Raw genomic sequence first — 15,677 nt, 5'->3', positions numbered from 1 at the left:
CCTTGTGCAAGTTTTCTGTTATTTCCCCAGCTCTCATGCTAGCGCTTTTGGTTTGTTTCTAGCTCCCATGCTAGTAGTTTTGTTTTGCCTTTCGTGCCTTGTGCAAGTTTTCTGTTATTTCTCCAGCTCTCATGCTAGCGCTTTTGGTTTGTTTCCAGCTCCCATGCTAGTTGTTGGTTTTTGCCTTTTCTGCCTAGCACCAGTTTTTCTGTTCATAGTCTTGTTTTATTTATTGAATAAATCTTCATTTCTAATCCTTTACTCTGTGTCCGTGCCCCGAGTCTTTGATGCACATTCCTCAACTTTCGCAGTCCTTTTATGCCACTTGTGCCAGCTTTTTTGAAACGCGTTGCAGGCATCAAATTCCAAATGAGCTAATATCTCGTGGACTCAGAGTAGCGTTCAAGACCAGCTCGGTGTGTCAATGATGCAAGTGTGCGAGGATTGTTTGCCAGCGTTGCATAATTGAAGGATGGCGTTTGGTAATCACGCCCTCTTTCAACACGGCAGACGCTAATCATGGCTTTTTTCCCCCCAGATGACAACTGCGGGCTGAGCGACTTCCGCAGGCTGAAAGTGGAGACCCTGGAGCTGTACGAAAAACTGTACCGGGGGTCAAAGGTCCACGGCGCCCACCGGGACAACATGACCGCCAGGAAGCAACTGGCGGACGAAATGTTCAAAGGCTTCGACGCAGACGGCGACGCTCACATCTCCGCGGCGGAACTTTCCCAGGTACTACACATACTTACGTCCTGTCATAGAGGATCTTTGGCTGACGTTTTAGCAGTCAACCCTGACAACGTTTGAGGAGTAAAAGCAAAAGACGAGACAAAAGAGACTAAAACAGCACAGCAGGGAGGTCGTGCCAAAAAGAGGATCTTCGACTTCTGTATTTTTGTATTTATTTGCTATTTTTATGTGTCATTATAAAACAGCTTAACACATCTGTATTATAGATGATCTTTGGCTGCTGTTTTTGTAGTATGACCTTAAAAACAGAAGTGCTCTCATCAAAAAAAAGGATCTTTGAGGAGAGTTTTTGCATTTCGTCTTTAAAAACAGCCGGACAAACCCGCCGTATAGACAATCTTTGATTAATGTTTTTTTAATCAAAGCTCGGTTAGCTCGGTTGGTAGAGTGGCCGTGCCAGCAACTTGAGGGTTGGAGGTTCGATTCCCGCTTCCGCCATCCTAGTCACTGCCGTTGTGTCCTTGGGCAAGACAATTTACCCACCTGCTCCCAGTGCCACCCACACTGGTTTAAATGTAACTTAATTATTGGGTGTCACTATGTAAAGTGCTTTGAGTAACTAGAGAAAAGCGCTATATAAATATAATTCAATTAAATTATTATTATTTTTATTTTTTTATTTTTTATTTTTTTAGTGCGGCCATAAAAAGAGTAATCTGGTCAAATAAAGTATCTTGGACCAGTGGTCCCCAACCTTTTTGTATCCGCGGACCGGTCAACGCTTAATAATTTGTCCCGGCGGCCCGGGGGAGGGGGCCTTTTTTTTTGTTTGTTTGTTTGATTTTTTGTCATTAAAAAGGGACGTTTTTGTCATGAAAAGGGAGGTTTTTATGGTTGGTGCACTAATTGTAAGTGTGTATTGTGTTTTTAATGTTGATTTAATAAAAATAAAAATAATAAAAAAAATAAAATAAAATATTTTTCTTTTTTTTTTTTTTTATAAAAAATAATTAAAAATTCTTCTGCGGCCCGGTGGTTGGGGACCACTGTCTTGGACTACAGTTTTGCAGTACACTCCGGTCACATTGAAGATCAGTGTTTGCAATAGGTCCATAACAACAGCATAACAGTCCAGTCTAATACAGGATCTTTGACTCTTGGTTTTTTTTTTGCATGAAGTTTATAAAACAGCAGAACACATCTGTGTTATAAATCAGTTTGTTTGTTTTTTTTGTCATGAAAAAGGGAGTTTTTTGGGGGTTGGTGCACTGATTGTAAGTGTATATTGTGTTTTTTATTTTGATTTATTAAAAAAATTTAAATTAATAAAAGTAATAAAAAAATATTCTGCGGCCCGGTACCAATCAGATGTTGGGGTCCACTGTTATAGATGATCTTTGGCTAGTGTTTTTTTTTTTTTAAGTATAACCTTGAAAACAGTACTCCCCCTGTCAAATATAGGATCTTTGAAGAGAGTTTGCAGTTGTTTTAAAAAAAAACCAAAAACATCGACAATGTCCAATGGACTATCTTTGACTTATGGTTTGGGCAGCACGGTGGCACAGGGGTTACACTATTTTTTTTAAAGACCTGGTGTACATGTCAGGAATTTTCGGTTGTTTTTAAAACAGATAGCAACAACTCAAGTCAAAGATCCTTTATTTGACAGGGGCAGTACTGTTTTATCTGACCAGATTACAATTTTGAAGGTCGTACTAAACAAAAACAAAAAAAACACTATTCAAAGATTGTCTAAATGACTGGTTTGTTCGGCTATTTTTAAAGACCAAATGCAAAAACTCTTGTTAAAGATTATTTTTTTTTGTCAAGAGGACTAATTAATAAAGTTCATGCAAAAAAAACTGAAAAAAAACAAGAGTCAAAGATCCTGTATTCAACTGGATTGTTATGCAGTTGTTCTGTACCTATTGCAAACACTCTAGTCAAAGATCTTCAATGTGACATGAGTGTTCTGTAGTTTTTTAAGATCTACTGCAAAACTGTAGTCCAAAATCCTTTATCTGACCAGATTACTGTTTTTAAGGTCGTACTAAAAAAAAAACACTATTCAAAGATTGTCTATATAACTGGTTTGTTCGGCTGTTTTTAATGATCAAGTGCAAACACTCTCGTCAAAGATCCTTTGTTTGTCGAGAGGAAATCTAATTTTAAGGTCATACTACCAAAACAGCAGCCAAAGATCATCAATAACACAAATCTATTCTGCTCTTTTATAGACTTAATGCAAAAAAACAAAAAAACAAGTCAAAGATCCTGTATGAGACTTAATTGTTTTACTATTTTTAATGACCTGGTGCAAAAACTCTCGTCTATATGTCAGGAGTTTTCTGTTTTCAAAACGAAGTCAAAGATCCTTTATTTGACAGGGGCAGTACTGCTTTATCCGACCAGATTACAATTTTGAAGGTCGTACTAAACAAAAACAAAAAAATACTATTCAAAGATTTTCTAAATGACTGGTTTGTTCGGCTCTTTTTAAAGACCAAATGCAAAAACTCTCGTTAAAGATTCTTTTTTTTTTTCAAGAGGACTTAGGTTTTTTTGGTCATACTACAAAAACAGCAGCCAAAGATCATCTATAACTCAGATGTGCTCTGCTGTTTTCTAGACCACATGCAAAAAAAACAGGAGTCAAAGATCCTGTATTAGACTTGAACGTTATACTATTTTTAACGACCTGGTGCAAAAACACTCGTCTATATGTCAGGAGTTTTCTGTTTTTAAAACCTAGGGCAAAAACGAAGTCAAAGATCCTTTATTTGACAGGGGCTGTACTGCTTTATCCGACCAGATTACAATTTTGAAGGTCATACTAAACAAAAACAAAAAAAAACACTATTCAAAGATTGTCTAAATGACTGGTTTGTTCGGCTCTTTTTAAAGACCAAATGCAAAAACTCTCGTTAAAGATTATTTTTTTGTGTCAAGAGGACTTATGTTTTTTTGGTCATACTACAAAACCAGCAGCCAAAGATCATCTATAACTCAGATGTGCTCTGCTGTTTTCTAGACTACATGCAAAAAAACAGGAGTCAAAGATCCTGTATTAGACTTGAACGTTATACTATTTTTAACGACCTGGTGCAAAAACACTCGTCTATATGTCAGGAGTTTTCTGTTTTTAAAACCTACGACAAAAACGAAGTCAAAGATCCTTTATTTGACAGGGGTAGTACTGCTTTATCCGACCAGATTACAATTTTGTAGGTCGTACTAAACAAAAACAAAAACAACACTATTCAAAGATTGTCTAAATGACTGGTTTGTTCTGCTCTTTTTAAAGACCAAATGCAAAAACTCTCGTTAAAGATTCTTTTTTTTGTCAAGAGGACTAATTAATAAAGTTCATGCAAAAAAAAAAAACAAGAGTCAAAGATCCTGTATTCAACTGGATTGTTATGCAGTTGTTATGAACCTATTGCAAACACTCTAGTCAAAGATCTTCAATGTGACAGGAGTGTTCTGTAGTTTTTAAGATCTACTGCAAAACTGTAGTCCAAGATCCTTTATCTGACCAGATTACTGTTTTTAAGGTCGTACTAAAAAAAAACACTATTCAAAGATTGTCTATATAACTGGTTTGTTCGGCTGTTTTTAATGATCAAGTGCAAACACTCTCGTCAAAGATCCTTTGTTTGTCGAGAGGAAATCTAATTTTAAGGTCATACTACCAAAACAGCAGCCAAAGATCATCAATAATACAAATCTATTCTGCTGTTTTATAGACTTAATGCAAAAAAAACAAAAAACAAGTCAAAGATCCTGTATGAGACTTAATTGTTATACTATTTTTAATGACCTGGTGCAAAAACTCTCGTCTATATGTCAGGAGTTTTCTGTTTTTAAAACCTACGACAAAAACAAAGTCAAAGATCCTTTATTTGACAGGGGTAGTACTGCTTTATCCGACCAGATTACAATTTTGAAGGTAATACTAAACAAAAACAACAAAAAACACTATTCAAAGATTGTCTAAATGACTGGTTTGTTCGGCTCTTTTTAAAGACCAAATGCAAAAACTCTCGTTAAAGATTATTTTTTTTCGTCAAGACGACTTATGTTTTTTTGGTCATACTACAAAACCAGCAGCCAAAGATCATCTATAACTCAGATGTGCTCTGCTGTTTTCTAGACTACATGCAAAAAAAAAAACAGGAGTCAAAGATCCTGTATTAGACTTGAACGTTATACTATTTTTAACCACCTGGTGCAAAAATACTCGTCTATATGTCAGGAGTTTTTAAAACCTGCGACAAAAACGAAGTCAAAGATCCTTTATTTGACAGGGGCAGTACTGTTTTTCAGGTTGTACTACAAAAAAAATAAACAAAAAAACACTATCCAAAGATCATTTATTACACATACAGCTATTTTCTGCTGTTCTAACCTTAAATGCAACACAAAAAAACTACAAGAGTCAAAGATCCTTTATCGGACTCATTTTTTATGCTGTTTTTACTTGTTACTTGGTGACAAAATTACGAAAGCCACTGATATAGAAGATCTTTGACCAACACATTTGCAGTAGGTCCCTAAGAACAGCGCTCCTGTCACGTAAAGGATCTCTGACTGGACTAAAAAAGGACCGTTGCAGCTTTTTTATTGTTGATGAATTATGAGAGCCGAGCGAGTCCTCTTCAGCTCCGGTGGCGGCTGATGCATCTTTTCAGAATCAATGGCTGGGGTCAGAGGAGCATCACACTCAGCGGAGGCGTTCTTGTCAAGAGGAGCAAGCATGAGATGATGAATCTCCTGCAGAATCAAACCCAGATCCATCCAATTGGGGGAGAATATTACTTCTCTGGAGGGTTTTTGCTTTTGTTTGGTTTTTGTCATCGACTGCACTCCGCCGAAATTACCGTGCTGGATTTGACAACTCCTCATAATATTTACATATTTTTACATTTTACACCGGTGTCAGTCTGACAGGAACCTCCTGAGCCAAATGCTAATAAAATAAAAAAAAATTTTATTAGAGAAAATACAAGCGATGTACAGTCAGTCTGGGTTAGTTGTTAGCTCATCGCTTAAAGCAGAGCTGGGCAAATATTTTGACTCGTATAAATGACATATACACATTTAGCTGTAAAAAATATGCTGTACAGTATGTGTGTTGGTGTCCCTTTTTTTTCAGGGACACCAATACCAAAAGTCACAATGTCCGATAGAGTTTTAAAAACGTTATGACGGACCACCTCGAAAAAACGAAACATCAAAACTGTCATCGCCATTATGCTATTTTTAAATGACCGTAACTCTGGGTGTTGTTGATAAATGGCTGTGGCTTTGCATAGTAGAGTTTTAACTTGCACGGGGTCCGGTCCGATCCGGTGGCCATCTACTGCTTGCCTGTGTATCGGCTGGGGACATCTCTGCGCTGCTGATCCGCCTCCGCTTGGGATGGTTTCCTGCTGGCTCCGCTGTGAACGGGACTCTCGCTGCTGTGTTGGATCCGCTTTGGACTGGACTCTCGCGACTGTGTTGGATCCATTATGGATTGAACTTTCACAGTATCATGTTGGACCCGCTCGACATCCATTGCTTTCCTCCTCTCCAAGGTTCTCATAGTCATCATTGTCACCGACGTCCCACTGGGTGTGAGTTTTCCTTGCCCTTATGTGGGCCTACCGAGGATGTCGTAGTGGTTTGTGCAGCCCTTTGAGACACTAGTGATTTAGGGCTATATAAGTAAACATTGATTGATTGATTGACTTACTGATGTAGCGACAAACTGTCGTTACTGACAATGGTTTTCTGAAGTGTTCCTGAGCCCATGTGGTGATATCCTTTACACACCGATGTCGCTTTTTGATGCAGTGCCGTCTGAGGGATTGAAGGTTTGTAATATCATGGCTTACGTGCAGTGATTTCTCCAGATTCTCTGAACCTTTTGATGATATTACGGAGGGTGGATGGCGAAATCCCTAAATTCCTTGCAATAGCTGGTTGAGAAATGTTGTTCTTAAACAATTTGCTCAGACATTTGTTGACAAAGTGGGGACCCTCGCCCCGTCCTTGTTTGTGAATGACTGAGCATTTCCCGGAAGCTGCTTTTTATACCCAATAATGGCACCCACCTGTTCCCAATTACCCTGTTGACCTGTGGAAATGTTCCAGAAAAGCGTTTGATGGGCATCCCTCAACTTTCTCAGTCTTTTTTGCCACTTGTGCCAGCTTTTTTGAAAAAATAACAACGTTTTCCAGTTCCAACGTTAAGTATCTTGTCTTTGAAGTCCATTCAATTGAATATAAGTTGAAAAATATTTGCAAATCATTGCATTCTCTTTTTATTTACCTTTTACACAACGGGACAACTTCATTGGTTTAGGGTTTTTTCTAGTAACTGAAAACTGAAAGTGGATTGTGCAACATACCCAATATGTCACGTTTCGTGTGTCAGGTAAACTGCGACGAATAGAGCCATATGAATTCCCTTCCGACCGTATAGCTCTTTTTTACAGGGCAGCACTCCTTAACGCTTGAGCCTCACGCAGGATTCTCACCAGAATGAGGCAAAATAATGCCACTCGCCTTCTGTATTTCCTGAATGTGTCTTTGCGCGTTTCAACCCTGTTTATTGCATTTGCAGCAACAAGAAAATTAACAAGCACAACGGTGTTTTGTCCCTAACAAGGCATCGTTTACTGGTCTCCGTTAAAGGTCTCATATTATGCACGGGTGACTTTTTAACGACCCGACTGTAAAACGTGTCCCCGCAGCCTGCTCATGGGCACAGGTGCGATTAAAAAAAAAAAAAAAAAAATGCATCAAAATCCCCCTCGCTTGTTTGCTTCACTTTTGATTGAAGAGGCGTTCAAACGCTCCGTTTTTAAAGTGCTTTATGAAAACAGAGGCTTTACTACACGTCTTAAAATGCAGCCTCACGGTTTGTTTTTTCAGCAACGCGGTCATCCGGCTTTACGGGATGGCAAATACTTTTCCAAGCATATTCTACGTATTTAAGCATAAACATGAATAAATGAAGTACAAAACCCATAAGCAGTGAAGTTGTCACTTTGTGTAAATGGTAAATAAAAAGAATACAATGATTTGTAAATTATCTTCAATTCATATTCAATTGAATAGACTGCAAATAAAACATACTTAATGTTCACACTGAGAAACTTTTGTCCTTTTTTGCAAATATTAGCTCATTTGGAATTTGATGCCTGCAGCATTTTTTTTTAAAAAAGCTGGCACCAGCGGCAAAAAAGATTGAAAAAAAGTTGAGGAATGTGTTGGGATGTCGCATGGCTGCAGTTGTGTGACCTCAAGTATGCAAAAATCCAGGAGAGCAGAAAGCAGGTAAGATGATTTTAATTTCATCAAAGTAAAAGATATAAACAGAAAGCAGTCTTGCATGGAGATGTTCCCAACATAGGTTTTAACTTCGAGCACTGAGGAGTGCTCGAGTGAAACATAAATAGACCTATGTTGATTGACCGCAGCTGAGGACCGCTGCCAATCAACGGCGAGTGTGACAAAAACAGTGCTCAGCGGAGTAAACAGGAAGTATGACAAAATAAGAGCACTGAACAGGAAATAAAGTACAAAACACGAAAAACTATCAGAAAGTAAGTGACAGATCGTTACAGGACCTCCCCCTCAAGGAACAGATACCAGATGTTCCCTGGAAAAGAAAAATGGAAAAAAATGTCCACAAAGTAAGGGAGGATGGAAGGTCGCCAAACCTCGTGTCCCCGCAGCCAGCGAGGGAAAGTCAGGTGGCGACGGCGCGTAGAGCGCCGCTGGAACTGGCGGGGCGGGCGGCCACGGAACAGCCACATCATTGGCCGAAAAAGAGACGAGTGCATCCCGCGAGGAGGACGCCCAGGGCACGGCCACATCCGCGGCTGACGTGGAGGCGGGCGCGCTGAAGCAGGCCCGGAGACAGCAGACAAAGCGGCGGGGGTTGCAGCCAAAACAGATACCTCTGCAGGAGGCGGCTGAGGAGCCGATGTTGGTGCCGGCGTGAAAGCGGCAGACGTCATCGGCGGCGTGAAAGCGGCAGACGTCATCGGCGGCGTGAAAGCGGCAGACGTCATCGGCGGCGTGAAAGCGGCAGACGTCATCGGCGGCGTGAAAGCGGCAGACGTCATCGGCGGCGTGAAAGCGGCAGACGTCATCGGCGGCGTGAAAGCGGCAGACGTCATCGGCGGCGTGAAAGCGGCAGACGTCATCGGCGGCGTGAAAGCGGCAGACGTCATCGGCGGCGTGAAAGCGGCAGACGTCATCAACGGCGTGGAAGCAACAGACGTCATCGGCGGTGTTGAAGCGGCAGGCGTCATCGGAGGCGTGATTGTTGCAGATGTCATCGGCGGCGTGAAAGCGGCAGATGACGCCGGGCGAGGAGCAGCAAATGCTGGCCGAGGAATAGCGGATGCCGGCGGTGACGAAGCCCGGCGTGGTGCTGCTCTTGGCGGCGTTGGAACCGTGCGTAGTGCCGGCGTTGGAGCTCGGCGTGGAGCCGGCGTTGGGGCTCGGCGTGGAGCCGGCGTTGGGGCTCGGCGTGGAGCCGGCGTTGGGGCTCGGCGTGGAGCCGGCGTTGGGGCTCGGCGTGGAGCCGGCGTTGGGGCTCGGCGTGGAGCCGGCGTTGGGGCTCGGCGTGGAGCCGGCGTTGGGGCTCGGCGTGGAGCCGGCGTTGGGGCTCGGCGTGGAGCCGGCGTTGGGGCTCGGCGTGGAGCCGGCGTTGGGCCTCGGCGTGGAGCCGGCGTTGGGGCTAGGCGAAAGCCCGCCAGGGACGTAGATGTCTCCGTGGAAGGAGACGCTGGCGGGGATGACAGCGGTGTGTGCCTGGCTGCACCGCAGTGTATAGTGGGCCCCCCTCCACTAGGTGGCTGCCAGACACCGTTCACACATGCGGGAAAACGTGCCTGCTCGTCGGAGTCCCCCGGTGCGAAAACCAGGGACGGGCGGGAGGGGACCAGGAGGAGGGACGAAGACACGTCCCGTGCCGAGTCCCAGCAGGAGGACAAAAGCGACCTCACTGTGGGCTCCACTGGAGCTCTCGGCGAACCAAAAAAGAGAGCGGGAGCTGGCAAGAAGAGCAGCCGGGGAGCAGCCGCTGGAAGCTGCGTAGGAGCAGGGAGAAGCAGCTCAGCAGACGACGGGAAGGATGGCGGCGGCGGACGTGCCGGTCGGAGAGCCGCAGTCGGCGACGGAGCCGCAGGAGCCGCGAGACGTGAAGGAGGAGGCGGGCGCGCCGGTCGGTGAGCCGTAGCCGGCAGCGTTGCCGAGAGGAAGGATGGCGGCGGAGGACGCGCCGGTCGTAGAGCCGTAGCCGGTAGCGTTGCCGCGGGAGCCGCGAGGCATGCAGGAAGTGGCGGACGTGCTGGTCGGAGAGCCGTAGCCAGCCGTTGAGCCGAGAGGAAAGATGGCGGCGGGGGACGCGCCGGTCGGAGAGCCGAAGCCGGTGGCGTTGCCGCGGGGAGAGGGTCCGCGTCTGTAGGCTGGGACCGCACAAACCTGGCCTTCAAGTCCTCCAGGAATTGTGCGGTCCAGAACGTCGGCTGAGGATTGCCGACAGGGATTCTCGCGAGGTCACAATTTTCTGGCTCGAAGTTACTGTTGGGATGTCGCATGGCTGCAGTTGTGTGACCTCAAGTATGCAAAAATCCAGGAGAGCAGAAAGCAGGTAAGATGATTTTAATTTCATCAAAGTAAAAGATATAAACAGAAAGCAGTCTTGCATGGAGATGTTCCCAACATAGGTTTTAACTTCGAGCACTGAGGAGTGCTCGAGTGAAACATAAATAGACCTATGTTGATTGACCGCAGCTGAGGACCGCTGCCAATCAACGGCGAGTGTGACAAAAACAGTGCTCAGCGGAGTAAACAGGAAGTATGACAAAATAAGAGCACTGAACAGGAAATAAAGTACAAAACACGAAAAACTATCAGAAAGTAAGTGACAGATCGTTACAGAATGCTCATCAAACACTTATTTGGAACATGCCGCAGGGAACAGGTGGGTGCCATGATTGGGTGCAAAAGCGGCTTCCAGGAATTACAAGTCACGGACAAATTTGGGACGAGGGTCACCACTTTGTCGGCAAATGCCCGAGTAAATTGTGTAATTTAACCAGCTATTGCAAGGAATTTAACGATTTCGCCATCCACCCTCCGTGATATCATCGAAAAGGTTCAGAGAATCTGGAGAAATCACTGCATGTAAGCGATTATTTGTACGGACCTTCAATCTTTCAGGCTGTACTGCATCAAAAAGAGACATCGGTGTGTAAAGGATATCACCACATTAGCCCAGGAACACTTCAGAAGACCAATGTCAGTAAATACAATTGGTCGGGGATGAATAGGGAAGTCTTTCTTCTTCTTTGTCTTTTTTTAATCATATATTGCTGCCCTTGCACCTGTCAATGTTTACTTTTGTATGCACATTAAATTAAACCTAAAATCCTGACTTTGGAGCAATGTTCACAGACTTTAGTATTTGGCTCTCTATTAGATGTAATGATTTTCTGAATTGGGACCATGATTTATGTTGTAACTTGTTCACCGGTCCTCATAGGGAAGCTACTTTTCCTTGTTGATGTCTCAAGACCATACTTTAGTGTATTTGTTCATCCTTTGGTCACATATGGGTTGTCTTACGTCAGCACCGGACGTCGTAGAATCAGCTGTTTACCTGGCGGGTTTTCTTCGGGGATGAATAGGGAAGTCCTTCTTTAGCTGCAGTCTTGTTTTATCATATATTGCTGCCTTTGCACCTGTCAATGTTTACTTTTGTATGCACTTTAAATCAACAAAAAATCCTGACTTTGGAGCAATGTTCACAGACTTTAGTATTTGACTCTCTATTAGATGCGATGGTTTTCCGTATTGGGACCATGATTTATGTCTTAACTTGTTCACCGGTCCTCATATGAAAGGTACTTGACCCTGTTGATGACTCAAGTCCGTACTGTAGTTTATTTGCTTATCCTATTATCACATATGGCTTGTCTTACGTCAGCACCGGAAGTAATAAAATCAGCTGTTTACCTGGCGGGTATTCTTTGGGGATGAACAGGGAAGTCCTTCTTTGGCTGTCGTCTTTTTTTATCATATATTGCTGCCTTTGCACCTGTCAATGTTTACTTTTGTATGCACATTAAATTAAACCAAAAATCCTGACTTTGGAGCAATGTTCACAGACTCTAGTATTTGGCTCTCTATTAAATGCAATGGTTTTCTGTATTGGGACCATGATTTATGTCGTAACTTGTTCACCGGTCTTCATAGGGAAGCTACTTTTCCTTGTTGATGTCTCAAGACCATACTGTAGTGTATTTGTTAATCCTATGTTCACAAATGGGACGCGGGTTGTCTTACGTCAGCACCGGAAGTCGTAAAATTAGCTGTTCACCTGGCGGGTTTTCTTCGGGGATGAATAGGGAAGTCCTTCTTTAGCTGCAGTCTTGTTTTATCATATATTGCTGCCTTTGCAGCCGTCATTGTTTAGTTTTGTATGCATAATAAATCAACCAAAAATCCTGACTTTGGAGCAATGTTCACAGACTCTAGTATTTGGCTCTCTATTAGATGCATTGGTTTTCTGTATTGGGACAATGATTTATGTCGTAACTTTTTCACCGGTCCTCATATGGAAGGTACTTGTCCTTGTTGATGACTCAAGTCCGTACTGTAGCGTATTTGCTTATCCTTTGGTCACATATGGGTTGCCTTAAGTCAGCATCGGAAGTTGTAAAATCAGCTGTTCACCTGGCAGGTTTTCTTCGGGCATGAATAGGGAAATCTTTCTTTAGCTGCCATCTGGTTTTATCATATATTGCTGCCTTTGCACCTGTCAATGTTTACTTTTGTATGCACATATAAATAAACCAAAAATCCTGACTTTGGAGCAATGTTCACAAACTCTAGTATTTGGCTCTCTATTCGGTGCAATGGTTTTCCGTATTCGGACCATAATTTTGGTCCTAACTTGTTCACACCTCCTCGTATGGAAGCTACTTTTCCTTGTTGATGTCTCAAGACCGTACTATAGTGTATTTGTTCATCCTTTGGTCAGAAATGGGTCGTCTTACGTCAGCAGCCAGGTATTCTTAGGGGATGAATAGGGAAGTCCTTCTTCAGCTGTCGTCTTTTTTTATCATATATTGCTGATTTTGCACCTGTCAATGTTTACTTTTGAATGCACATTGAATTAAACCAAAAATCCTGACTTTGGAGCAATGTTCACGGACTCTAATATTTGGCTCTCTATTAGAGGCAATGGTTTTCTGTATTGGGACCATGAATTATGTCCTAACTTGTTCACCGGTCCTCATATAGAAGCTACTTTTCTTTCTTCATGTCTCAAGACCGTACTTTAGTGTATCTGTTCATCCTTTGGTCACATATGGGTTGTCTTACGTCAGCACCGGAAGTCGTAAAATTAGCTGTTCACCTGGCGGGTTTTCTTCGGGGATGAACAGGGAAGTCCTTCTTTAGCTGCCATCTTGTTTAATCATATATTGCCGCCCTTGCAGCTGTCATTGTTTACTTTTGTATGCAGATTAAATCAACCAAAAATCCTAACTTTGGAGCAATGTTCACATATTCTAGTATTTGGCTCGCTATTAGATACAATGTTTTTTTTGTATAACTTCACTAGTCCTCATATGGAAGGTAATTTTCCTTGTTTATGTCTCAAGAAGTGTAGAAATACAAGAACTCACACATTCTTGTATTTGTTACCTTCTTGAAACCTCTGAAACATGTGTTACCAGTTTAATTTTAGACACCATAAATCTTAAACACTATTAAAGGACCTTTTTTAAACTGAAATGTTTTAGGAGACGGCCATATAAGCTTGGTAAAGGAAAAAAGGGAGATTGTAAATATGACAAGATGACATCAGCTTGAAAAGTTCTAGAAAGTTTGATGACCTTAAACGTGACAGAAGCAGAAAGCGACCGTGGCGTCTTCATCAGCGGGATGAATCCGTGACGATAACGAGCGTCTTCAGGGCCGACTTTCTTCACGGCTTCTTTTTCAGAGGGCAATTACTGAACGAGAATGGCGCAGCTTTCTCGGCGCGCCACGAAAAAAATGAAAAAAACCTCGACTTTAACTAACAAGCTGATTGCAGATCTGCTAAGACAGCTTGTGATCTCACCTGCAATATATCTTTCTGTCCCGGGGGACAGAGTACAGTAAAAGTCTCTGGGTCGCATCTCGGAGTGCAGGTGCATATTTTCAAGCCAGAATAAAAGGAGACATAACTGTTAAAAGAAAACCTAGTACAGAAAGAGACCATTTTGAACAAATATAGAGGAATTTGCGCCAATTCATGCAAATTCAACCAACCCCCGCCGAATATGCACGGCCTTGCACGCTGCAAAAAGTCAGTGTTCAATAACAAGGAAAAAAAAATGCAAAAATTAGGTGTGTTTTACTTGAAAGAAGCAAAATTATCAACCAATAGAACAAGAAAATTTGGCTTTTTTGTGTTTTGGGGTTTGTTTTTTTTATTAGATGGCAATTTTTGCCAGTCCTGATGTGTGTGTAAAATTTGGTGAGTTTTGAAGCATGTTATAGGGGTCAAATTACAGCTCGCCGTTTCTGGATGTTGTTGATAAATAGCTTTCGCTTTGCATAATAGAGCTTTAACTTGCACTTTGAAGCACTTTAAGGGGGTCAAATTACAGCTCAAAGAGGTAAAAATGAAACTTTTTAGGAAACTTTGTGCAGGAGTTCTTTGAAGGCGCGTAAAATCAAAACCGGAGCAGTGATCAAAGCTCTTTCGATACCTTTTAATCAAAAGGGTTCAATCTCTATCCTGTGCGAGTTTGAAGCCGAAACGACAAACGCACTCAGAGGAGATAATGTTTGAAAAAAGGTGACGGGGGGTTGGAAAACTTTTATTTTGAAGGGGTAATTTTTAACTTCCTGTAGATTTTTGCCAAAGGACGTCAATATTTAAAATGTAGGTCTAAGTGAGACCTACATAGAGGTTTTTGTTTCATGTCTTTCCTGCATTCATACTGGAAGTTACGAGCAATTTTGTCTGTGTTTTCTTCCTAGGACCAGATTTTGCTGTGTTTTATTCAAAAACAGTGCTAGAGCGCAATTTTGAGTTTTGGGCTTTGTTTTTTTCATTAGATCGCAATTTTTGCCAGTCCTGATGTGTGTGCCAAGTTTGGTGAGTTTTGAAGCATTTTAAGGGGGTCAAATTACAGCTCAAAGAGGCAAAAATAGCATTTTTTGCGAAAATTCTGCTTTGAATGGGTTTTTGCAAAATTTTTGTTGATTTTTGCAATAGAAAGTAAAATGATGAAAGTCAGCCCTACATAGATGTTTTTGTTTCATGTCTCTACGACATGGCTAACGGAAGTTACAAGCAGTCTGTTTTTTTTTTTCCTAGGGGACGCTAGCGTGCAGTTTTGATTTTTGGGGTTTGGTTGCTTAATAAGTTGGGCTGCCGCTCCATACCGATGTGTGTGTAAAATTTGGTGAGTTTTGAAACATGTTAAGGGGGTCAAATTACAGCGCATAGGTGCGGAATAATAATAAGAAAGAAAGAACAAAACCTTACAGTTTTAATAGGGTCCTTTGGCCCATTGCAAAAGGACTCCGCGATGGACGGGACTGACTTTTGCTGGTGTTTCCTGCCTTTACCCATTCAACATATCTTTACCTGCACATTACCTACCTTCCCTGCATCCTGGGGTCACACTGGTGGTTCTTTCTGTCACCCATACACACTGGTGCTTCCTGCCATCACCCAGACAACATATATTTACCTGCACATTACCTACCTTCTCTGTATCCTGGAGTCAAACTGGTGCCTCCTTCTTTCACCCAGTCAACATATCTTTACCTGCACTGTACCTACCTTCTCTGCAATGTGTGGTCACGTTGGTGCTTCCTGCTTTTAAGCAGCCATCTTGAGACGGCATCAGCGCAGCAGCATCAGCGCAGCAGGGTTTCTTTGAAGGCTCGTAAAATCAAAACCGGAGCAG

At 42.5% G+C, this 15,677-nt stretch overlaps 1 protein-coding gene across 4 annotated transcripts in view; it reads left to right on the top strand.

Moving 5' to 3' along the window:
* fstl5 (follistatin-like 5) overlaps nucleotides 1-15,677 on the top strand; it is a 465,215-nt gene that overhangs the window by 213,434 nt on the left and 236,104 nt on the right. For all 4 annotated transcript variants that reach the window (XM_061891749.1, XM_061891746.1, XM_061891747.1 and 1 more), the window contains exon 5: nucleotides 539-735. In XM_061891749.1, coding sequence (XP_061747733.1) covers nucleotides 539-735 — 197 coding nt within the window. The remainder of the gene's footprint in view (nucleotides 1-538; nucleotides 736-15,677) is intronic.

The sequence above is a fragment of the Nerophis ophidion genome, linkage group LG29, assembly GCF_033978795.1.
Source record: "Nerophis ophidion isolate RoL-2023_Sa linkage group LG29, RoL_Noph_v1.0, whole genome shotgun sequence".
Classification (NCBI taxonomy): domain Eukaryota; kingdom Metazoa; phylum Chordata; class Actinopteri; order Syngnathiformes; family Syngnathidae; genus Nerophis; species Nerophis ophidion.
This window is presented reverse-complemented; position numbering and strand designations above follow the sequence as displayed.